This window comes from Macadamia integrifolia, chromosome 4 (assembly GCF_013358625.1).
Source record: "Macadamia integrifolia cultivar HAES 741 chromosome 4, SCU_Mint_v3, whole genome shotgun sequence".
Classification (NCBI taxonomy): domain Eukaryota; kingdom Viridiplantae; phylum Streptophyta; class Magnoliopsida; order Proteales; family Proteaceae; genus Macadamia; species Macadamia integrifolia.
In genome coordinates, this window is record NC_056560.1 from 3,966,517 (window position 1) to 3,977,219 (window position 10,703).

At 39.1% G+C, this 10,703-nt stretch overlaps 1 protein-coding gene across 2 annotated transcripts; it reads left to right on the forward strand.

Annotated features, from left to right (window-relative positions):
* Positions 1-384: 384 nt before the first annotated feature.
* On the forward strand, positions 385-4,860 carry LOC122076601 (AP2-like ethylene-responsive transcription factor ANT). 2 transcript variants are annotated; one of them, XM_042641994.1, is made up of 9 exons: positions 385-1,532; positions 1,631-2,234; positions 2,341-2,435; positions 2,610-2,618; positions 2,714-2,802; positions 2,905-2,978; positions 3,060-3,110; positions 3,192-3,268; positions 3,753-4,860. In XM_042641994.1, exons 1-9 carry the CDS (start codon positions 1,202-1,204, stop codon positions 4,388-4,390), a joined length of 1,968 nt encoding a protein of 655 aa, XP_042497928.1. In that variant the 5' UTR covers positions 385-1,201; the 3' UTR covers positions 4,391-4,860. The 2 variants fall into 2 exon arrangements, with proteins under 2 accessions (XP_042497928.1, XP_042497929.1); XM_042641995.1 differs by having other exon boundaries at positions 393-1,532; positions 2,353-2,435.
* Positions 4,861-10,703: the final 5,843 nt, after the last annotated feature.

The window sequence follows — 10,703 nt, forward strand, 5'->3', positions numbered from 1 at the left end:
TGACAAGTTTCTGTTTTTGTTCTCAGGTTTCTTTCTGTATCATTTACTTCGTATATTGCTTTTTTTTTTTTTTTTTTTTTCTTTTTTGGCATCGGCTGGTCTATTCAGGTTAAGCCTCGGCCATAGAGTAGACCAACTCCTCCCTTCTTCGTCCTCGAAAAGAATTAAGTGTGGGTTTATTCCAGACCATTTATTATTACTCTACTTATATATTCCTTCTCTTTCACCGATTCTTTGTTTGGAGCTTTTCAGCTTTAAGTTTAAAGTTCAGACATCTTTGAAAAAAAAAACCCAAGAAAATTGGATTATCCTTTGATTTTTTATATTTTTTTTCTCCAAGTTCCTTTGTCTGAAATCTAGCTGGATTTTGGTGCGGTGGGATTGAGTTGAAAACAATAGTTTTTATTAGATGCTTTGCTTCCAGACTTGTACAGAAACTGTACTAACTGTTGTGTGAAGTGACTGGATGGACAGTTGTCCGTCCTCTCCGTCATATCTATCTATCTATCTAAGGCCTGAGAGTCTGAGACTGTAAAAAAGCAACCCCACTAGATTATAGATATCAATTAGGCAGGAGAGGGAGAAACAGGAGTTTGCTGAGTAAATTAATGGTAATGAAGAGGCCCAGTAAACTATTTTGAGAAATGAGGTTGGTTTGAACTTTGAATGTCTTGGTCTGCAGGTTTTGGTCTTTCATTGCTCCTGGGTTTTTAGTTGGGCTCAAGGGGTGATTAAAAAAAAGGGAAGATCGAGGGAGATATGGAAAGCAAAAAAACATGGTCTTTCTCATATACACAGATCCCTATGGAATGCAGAAGCAGCATACCCAGTATTACCCACTACCCAGCCAGCTTTGTTGGCTCAAACTAGTTCTTTTTGTTTAGTTTAAAGGGTCTCGTTTTGTTTTTCTTTAGTAGATAAGAGCTTTTCAGAGAAAGAGAGAGGGGGAGCGGTAAGTGTATAGATTGAGGAGTTAGCTTAGGGTTGTTTAGCTTCATGGATATATTTCTTCCATGAGTGCTCTACTGCTACAAAACAAAAAAGAAAAAAAAAAACCAGTTTTGAAACGGAGGGAAGCAAGATATCTTGGAATGATTAGTTTATTTGTTTCCCAATGATTGAGTTGCCTTGCAGCTCGAGATACTGCTAAGAATCTCAAGTAGTGGGGGAGGGGGACGACACTGGAGAGAGAGATAGGACGATGAAGTCCATGAATAATGATAACAGCAACACCAATAACTGGTTAGGTTTCTCTCTCTCACCCCACATGAACATCGAGGTTCGTCCAGAATCCCATCACCATCATCATCATCATCATCCTAATCATAGTCAAACACAGCCTCCGGCTGCGGCTGTTTCTACTGCTGTTCCAACAAGCTTCTTCTTACCTCCTCCTCCTCAGTTGAACTCCGGAATCTGTTATGGGGTTGACGGAGAAAATGGTGGGTTCTATTCTCACTTGCCCATAATGCCACTTAAGTCTGATGGTTCTCTTTGTATAATGGAAGCTCTAACCAGGTCACAAACTGAAGGTCTGTTTCTTTCACTCTTGGGTTCTTTTCTTGGCTTTCATTCATTGAAGCACTATTTCTGACTCTTTTGTCATCTTCTTCTTCTTCTTCGTGTGAAGGGATGGTGCCAACTTCATCCCCTAAGCTGGAAGACTTCTTAAGTGGTGCATCAATGGGAAACCATCACTACGGAAGCAATGAAAGAGAAGCCATGGCTCTCAGCTTGGACAGCATGTATTACCAACATAACACTGAACCAGACACCAACAGACACAACTTTCTTCAACAACCGTTTAGGCAGCAACAGCAGCAGATTCAAGTTCAACAGCATCCATATTTCTCTGGACTTACAGGCCATGAGATGTTCCAAGCACCACTGGAGGAGGAACCAGGCCTGAAGAGCTGGGTTACTAGGCACTATTCAACCAGCCAGGCATTGGAACGTAAAATGACCACTGGTTGCATTAGTGAAGATGGAGCAGGGACTACGTCTGTTGGTCCTATGGGATATGGGGATTTGCAGCCTCTGAGCTTGTCCATGAGCCCTGGTTCTCAGTCAAGCTGTGTGACAGCCCCACAGCAAATTTCTCCAACTGTAACCGACTCTATGGCCATGGAAACAAAGAAGAGAGGGTCTGGAAAGGTAGGTCAGAAACAACCTGTTCATCGGAAGTCCATTGACACATTTGGACAGAGAACCTCTCAGTATAGAGGCGTTACAAGGTCTGTTCAACGCCTTCCTTGCTCGGAGAATCATTTTGTTGGTTTTGTTTCTAAGTTCTAACCTCCCCTCTTGTTTTTCCTGTCTTTTTATTAAACCTTGTTTAAGTGTCCTTATCAGGCATAGATGGACCGGTAGATATGAAGCCCATCTATGGGATAATAGTAGCAAGAAGGAAGGGCAGACCAGGAAAGGGAGGCAAGGTTAGTATTATAGAAAACAAAAACATCCCCTTTAGAGTATCTCTTGGAGGTATCCTTTTCAGTCTCTCTGCAATTTCTTGGAACTCTGTTCTTGGCCTTACTAGTGATACAAATTCTCATTTGTCATGTTCTTGATTGTTCCGGATGCCATTCCAATCAAATGATGCTCTTTAGTTTATCTGGGTAAGCCTCTTTCTTAACACTGAAGAAATTTTGATTATCGGAACCTATTCTTAAACTGATTTTGGTTCTTTTCTGGCTGTGGATTGCATTTGCAGGGGGCTATGATATGGAAGAGAAAGCTGCCAGAGCTTATGATCTAGCGGCTCTCAAGTATTGGGGCCCTTCAACCCACATCAATTTCCAAGTATGGTTTAGTCTCTAGTCTCTTGCCCACTGAAATCTGAGTTCATTAGTTAACATTTTTATCTCCGGTTATTGAAATGCAACTCTTCCATTGCTTCGGCAGCTGGAAAATTACCAGGGAGAACTCGAAGAAATGAAGAACATGAGCAGGCAAGAATATGTTGCTCACTTGAGAAGGTAGCATTTGCCTCTACATTCTCGTTTCCATTTTAGTGGCGTATTTTGTTCTTCATTTCTTATGGATCTCGAAACTTTCAGGAAAAGCAGTGGTTTCTCGAGAGGGGCTTCAATGTACCGTGGAGTAACAAGGTTTTGCTTGGTTTCTCTAAATGCCCTTAACTTGTTTCCATGGATAAAGTTCGTTAGGTTTGAATGTTCTATATTTTTCAGACATCATCAGCATGGGAGGTGGCAAGCTCGGATTGGCAGGGTTGCAGGAAACAAAGACCTTTACCTTGGGACATTCAGTGAGTGTTCAAAAGTTGAAATTCCTGAATCTCAGTTGTTTCTTGTCTTGATTTATTACTATGGCTTTGTTGTTATATTCTTCCATCATCCTCAGTCTCACATTCAAAGCTGACCCAGGAGCGGACAATGCTCTTGAAGCACGCGTTAAAAGGGGCTTTTTTCCCCCTAAACCAGCAACTCCAATATCTCACCAGACCGTCTTTTCAGTCTTCGGTGGTTCTTTAATAAGGCTGATCATCAGCCACTTTGAGAGATGGTGCAAGGTTGATTTTTAGAAACGCTGAAGCTTTTTTAAGGCTGTTCTTTCATATAGTGAAAAGAGCAGAGGGCTAGAGAGAGAGAGAGAGAGAGAGAGAGAGAGAGAGAGAGAGAGAGAGAGTGTTTTGGATAATAAAGATAAAAATGCTTGCTTTTAAGGTTAACAACTTAAGAGCTCTCTCTCATTAAAAACCCAGTTAGTTAATTAATTAATGGTATCTTCAGGCACCCAAGAAGAAGCAGCTGAAGCATATGACGTCGCAGCAATCAAGTTCCGAGGGGTGAATGCTGTCACCAACTTTGATATAACGAGATATGACGTTGAAAGAATCACAGCGAGCAATACATTGCTTGCGGGAGAACTTGCCAAGCGAAACAAAGATACAGAATCGAGCGAGTTTGTTGATACCCCTTCTGCCTCAGTTCAGAACAGCATTGCAGAAGCTGGGGTTTCCGAAGACAAAAGTAGGGGCTGCGCAGACTGGAAGATGGTACACTATCAACCCTCCGACCAACCAATCACTTGCGTCGAACCACTCGATGAGAAACCTATGAATTACAGAAACCCATCTTTCTCAGGGGCCCTACATGATCTGATTGGAATTGATCATGGGGTAGATGACTCGGGCAAGCAGGGTACCTATCTGTCCAATGCGTCTTCTCTGGTGACCAGCTTATGCAGTTCCAGAGAAGGCAGCCCCGATAGAAATGGGCTTCCTATGCTCTTTGCAAAATCCACGGCGGCATCAAAGCTCGTTCCTCCTAATGCCACCATGAATGCTTGGATTCCATCTGCTGCCCAGCTGAGGCCTTCAATCCCAATGTCTCATATGCCTGTCTTTGCCGCCTGGTCAGATGCTTAAGCTCTCTCTTGTTTGTTAAAAAAGCTCTGTGAAGTTTCGGCGGAAGTGGGAAAGAAAAAGAAAGAAAAAAAAAAAGAAAAAAGCAGAGCAACAAAGAGAACGTGTGTGTGTGTGAGAGAGAGAGGATTACCATGTGTAAGCTGTGAGTGGATGGAAATTGGGATTAAAAGAAGGTCGAGGTGGGACCAGTAATCTGTCTTAAAAAAAGCTTGAAAACTGAAAATTTCTTGGGCGGCCCCTTTAGCCCATGTTGGGATGAAAGATTTCCCAGAATTGGTTGAAGCCAGCCAGTAATGATTGTATTCTGTGGAATGATTTCGTTAATATGGTGGTGGAGGGTGACCCATCTATGTTCAATTCTGTTCTTTTTTTTTCTACAAAGTTAGCAGACATTCCATCTCATTATGCAAAAAGGTGTTTCATAGATTCTCCGTAATGAAGACTTTATTTGGTTGAGTTTGAACTTTAAACTTTCTTTAATGCCCATAATTGATCTAAGGGAACTTCAATTTTCCTTTATCTTTAAAAGGCTTTTTAAATACACCCGTTGTAAACCATAGTCTCGCTTCTCAAACGTTCATGGTCATCTCTCACTAATTAAGCAGTGATGAGAATTAGGAAGATGGAGAAGAAGCTTGATTAATGCGTCAGGGTCGGAGTTCATGTAAAGTTGATCAAGCAGATAAGTGCTTCAATTAATTCATTGGAAAGTCCAAACTCCAAATTCCAGGCCCCAGTAGTCCATTTTGTACGTCTCCTTGATTAGCACAGAAGTCAAAAGACCATGAAAAAAGTCTGTGGCTTGTAAAGGAGAAGATGACCCTAGACAAGGCCAGCTCTAAATGCAAATTATGTAACGAAACAAGGTACAAGATTGATTTGGGATCGACGAGATTGTCAGTTTGTGGCCATGGATATAGCGTAAACAAAGTATATGGAGGCAGCAATCGGTGGGTGGGCCATTCAATAATCAGTTGGTGAGTTGCTCTACAGCTTGAGGATTTTGAACAACCCATGTTCTAATCCAAACAATCCAAAACAAAGGAAGAATTTCTAGACTTTGATTAGACGAAGAGGGAAGAAGCAAACACATATAAAGGTGAACAAACCAATAGCAATAAGAACACGGCCAATTTTTATTAGAAAAAGGGTCACACCCCACAGGGAAGAAATGGGAATGTCAAAAAGGGTTTGCAACAATTGTGGAAAAGATTGCTTCAGTGAAGAAGATCCAACTAGACAAAAGTTGAATGGATGCTAGCCTCACCTCAAACTCGACTCTCTATTAACTTTTGTTTTTGAACATTTTTAGGACTTTTGCTGAGAGATGGGATGTGCAATCAATGAATAGATCATACACTCACTACTTAGACTATATTTGAATGCATTTTCAGAATAGAGTCTGGGTCTAAAATGCATTCTAAAGTAAGAAAAATCAGAATGTATTTTGAGAATTCATACCAATTACTACCCTAATTGCCTACAAATCACTAAGAAATATAAATAGATGGTTAAATCATAGTTGGCAAGAAATAGTATACAAACTTTGACTAGAAAAGGGGAACTGTTGAGATGTTGGGAGTTATATAGTTATAGTCCCACATTTCTTCAGGTTCTTGGTGTTTTCATATATTTGAAGAGCTCTTTCCACATAATGCCTTAAGATTTTCAGTTGGACTCTCCATCATTGTATCAAAGCTTATTTACTTTATGGTCTTTCCTAAGTTATGCGTCTACCTGAAGAATCAAGCTACACGTGAAGAAAAGTGTTAAGATGTTTTAAGTTATAAAGTTGTAGTCCCACGTTAGCTTGTTTAGGTTCTCAATGTGGTAAAAATATATATTTCATATTAAAACATGACAAGTAATTCAGGCATGCTCTATGTAAATCTTCTTAATCGAAGAAACATTGCCCTTATCCTTGATCTTCAATCTCCAATGAAACTTGGGTAAATATAATACCATCGGGGCATGGTACACTAGTATTTTTATCTCCATCTCTCTGCTCCTCACATGAAACTACATTACTACATTCTTATTTATAAATCATTCCAGTGCACTTCGTTGATGCACTCCCCTATGCCACTTGTTGAGGGAACCGTCTCTCCTAAAGCATATATCAGAATTCCCAAATCAAACATCCCCATGAAGCTGAAAGGTGCTTGTGGATTGAGAAAGGGGTAGAGTTTAATATATTTTGATATTAATTGAAGTTGCAAGAGATAAAAAAGAATTAGAGAAAAATGAAGATGATAATAATAATAAACTAGATTTTGTGTAAGTAGCTTCCTTAAGTTCAAAATTTTTTTTCTAAAATCCATGGAGGATCATCCATCATCTTAGGATTGACAAATCATTATGGGGTTTTAGTTTTAGTATCCTCTCAAAGCACCATTCTGATACACCGCCTACATCTGAAGCCCCGCGGTGAATAGGAAAACTCGATCTCTAAAAAAATAAGAAAAAAACATGACTTTTCTTGACCAGATTTGACTCGCCTGAATGATCACGTACTGAAAAAGACAAATCAATTATAAAAAGCTGGTTTTCCAACAATGAAATTAGGGCGGTTTGAAAATCCACCTAGACGTTAATTAACTTATTATTGGGGGTACGCTCGCAGTGTGCTACTAATGAAATCAGAAGCTCCAGCCCCGGCCAGAGAAGCGCACTGTAAATCTGTATATTTCTGTCCAACAAATTAACTACTATATTTAGCAGCGATAACAAAACATATAGAGTCGGCTGAGGGAGAAAGAATGAGAATCTATTTGATTATGGAATGAATTGAACCCAGGTGGGTCTCCAGTCTAAGAGAGAGAATCACTCACACAGGAATCACGTTCACAATATAAATGGATCCTCCACCCACCAACCACCCAACCCACCTTAATTAAGAAAAAAAAGGGTAAAAGTGATGTTGATGATCATCCACATTTGACGATTGAGATTTTCCTCTGCATTTTTAGAATTTAGAGAGGGATTGGGCCAAAATAAAAGAAGACGAAAGTAGATGATAGATGATGTCAGCCCTTGCTCCTTTGTTTGGCCATTTGGAATTTGGTGGTGAAATTGAAATGCCAGCTTCACCTGTCTTATTGCCAACAAACTTCACTGTCAACGCTGAGTGGCCGACAGCTGACAAGACAGACATTCTCTACCTTTTTCATCTTTTTTATTTTTATTTTTTTATTTCTTCCCTTCGTTCTTCGTCTTCGTCTTCTTCTTCTTCTTCTTTCTGGTTGTGGCTCTTGAAAGTAGAAACCAATCTGATAGGTATTCTGATCGCATCTTAGGAACAAAATGTCGTTATATATTGTTGCCACCACCTATCCACCATTATTGTATCCTCTATTCTCATTTTCCGGTAGAGTCCCTTTCTATGCAGGACTGAATTAATCAGGTCGGATCACACGTACGCTCTGCAACTTAATTCCAAATTGAAACTTGAAAGATATCACGATCGCTCCTACGCTTGTGTTAAATTAAGAATAAAATTAAAATGTGTAAAAAAGAAAAAAAAAAAATTAAGATTGCACAAGAAGAAGAAGATGATATATAGATCTACTATATTTATCCATTCTCCAAGATCAGGAAAACAAATTGTTGAACCAACGAAGTGAAGCCCCACCTGCAGTTTTTCTCGGGACTTTAACATTTTACAACAATTAATGCTTCTTCTTCTTCTTCTTCTTCATCATCATTATCACTATCAATCATAAGTAAGGATCAACATGGTGGTCGTCATCATCATCATCATCATGGTTATCATCTCTCTTTATTTGTCATTCCTGTCTCTTTCTATCGCATGCAATGCTGAGAGTAATAAGAGTAGTAACCATGCACGGCCACCACGACCGGCGGCATTGTCTCTCTCATCTAATCTACGCTAAAGCTTCGTTCCTCAATCCTTAATTCCTTATCATCACCTTATTCGTCTGATTCATGCCATGCAGCACATCATAATTTTTTGTCCAAATAAAAACATGGGGAACTGTAGCCTCTGCACCTCCACAAAGGCCAATGGTAGCGGATGAAGAAGTATCAATATGGACATTATTTTGTATTTCATAAGGAGTGGGACACTCATTTCGCGCTCACTTCCAATTTACATACTGAACCATTAAGGTAGAGGGCTGACTTGACAAGTTATTCCTAATCTAGACAAAATGGTTAAAACGAAGATTCAATTTATTAGGGGTAAATGTCTTCGTTTTTCTACTTCCTACTTCTTTGTTTCCATGCCAAATATTCAATTTCATTGCATACCAAATTCTTTTACAAATGAAATCTAATATTAGAGGTCATTGTTGAAAAATCAAATTAATCAAGTTTTGGAATCTATTAACCCTCCTCAAAATCTTCTTAATTTTTAAAATACATTATAAACACTTAATTATAAAATTAAGGGTTTCTTTTCTGTCACTATACCTAGTGAAGTATAATGTTTCATTACTTGTCCCTTGGCAAAACATGGATCAGTCCATGTGATACAGGATCAAGAAAACATCTCATAGGGTACAATTTCAAAATAAAATGAGTAGAGTAATTAAAGTAGCTAAAATTACAAATGATGCAATTTTGAATAAATTTGTATTTCATATTCATCTCCATTTGATGGCATTTTGGTAATTTGAACATAACTATGAATCATAGTTTGACCAATTTTCTTTGTTTATTTTAGACTAAAATTTGGCTATTGAGATATAAGTATGGATCCTTTTATCACATGAACTACTAACACATGTATTACCTATTGGGAAATAGTGGAGCGTTCCACTTCATTAGAAGAAGTACCCTAGAAATAAAATTAGAGAATCACATATTTGTGGATTTTTTTTTTTTTAATTTCTAAGAATATAAACCTATTCAATAATGAATCAAGTGAAATTTATGGTGAGAAAAAGAAACTGAAAATATGTTGTATTTAGATTATTCTCGAGAAAACTTGGTGTATTTTGGGTATTTAAAATGGGAAAAGGACAGGTATGCTAGCGTAATACCTAGGAATAAGGTATGCTAGTGGAATTTTAACCTTTAGATGAAACATAAAAAATCTCATCCATTTATAGGGCGAGGTCTTACAAAACATGTCCAATACCGCCGCTCTACGGTACTACTCCCCCAACCATGACCTCTTCTTCGGCCAGTGTGCCTGAAGCATCATCGTCACTGGAAAGTTTAAAAGTTCCTGCTACATCAACGGAGACTCGGGCCAGCAAGTTTATTGTCGAAAATGGCAGAGTCCAGATTGCGATTCCGAACACAACCCCTTGATGTTGCTGCTGCCGCTGTCGCCGCTTCTGCCGATGTTTATGCCGCTCTCTGCAAATTGATAGAAGAAATGGGAAAAGCCAGTAGAGAGAGAAAGAGAGAGATGGCTTACGCTACTATTGCCACCTCTGCTGCAGCCGCCACGACCGACGTCGCTGCTGCTGCTGCAGTAAGTAGATGAAAATATTAAAACGAATGACGAAAAAAAGTACCAACCTTGCAACTACAATCCACTACTCAAAACCAATCTAGACAACAACAATTGGAAAAAAAAAGCCAACATATAGGTTTGATGGGAGGACGGAAAAACAAATAGGGCGAACCTCTCCTTCGTAAATCCATGGTGGAATTTAAAAAAATCAAATTCCCAAATTGAAACCACAAGATTATTATTTGAGGCCCAGATAGAACTATCTAGTCTTAAACCCCAAGAAATAACAGCAACAGTTCAACCAGCGACGCTGTTGCCCCCGTAGCTGCTGCTGATATTCAAGCTGCACTCTGCAAATCAATAAAAGAAAGGGAAAATAAAAAAATTGGCACCGATGTTCACGCCGCTCTCTGCAAATCGATAGAAGAAAGGGAAAAAACCAGTAGAGAGAGAAAGAGAAAGATGGCTTATGATACTGTTGCCGTTGTTGCTGTTGCTGCCGTCGCGCCGCTGTTGATGTTGAAAACATTGATCTCGACTCTCAGATCTCGAGTTGAGCTAAGATGTTGATGTCACCGTAGCTGCTGCTACTTTGCTTTCTCCAGCTGAATTCGGTAAAATGAATGACTTTCCGATGAAAAGAGAGAGGAAAGGTATTGCAACCGTGAATTGAAAATTTGTACATCTTCTCTCTATCCAACGGTTCAATTCATGTTGATCAAATCCTATGATCAAAATGCCGCTAGCATTCCTAATTCCTAGGTACTACGCTAGTATACCTATCCCTCTCCCATTTAAAAAAGTCGAAACGTTTTTATTCATTTCTATGAATTTTTTTTTTTTATATATAATATTGAGAAAATCGGGAGCATTTTGATCATTCTAAAT

Excerpts from the sequence above, each read along its gene's own strand:
- LOC122076601 (XM_042641994.1), top strand. The coding sequence starts at position 1,202 with ATGAAGTCCATGAATAATGATAACAGCAACACCAATAACTGGTTAGGT. Across the intron at positions 2,803-2,904 it reads CAACCCACATCAATTTCCAA|CTGGAAAATTACCAGGGAGA; the intron begins GTATGGTTTAGT and ends TTGCTTCGGCAG. Across the intron at positions 3,269-3,752 it reads CCTTTACCTTGGGACATTCA|GCACCCAAGAAGAAGCAGCT; the intron begins GTGAGTGTTCAA and ends TGGTATCTTCAG.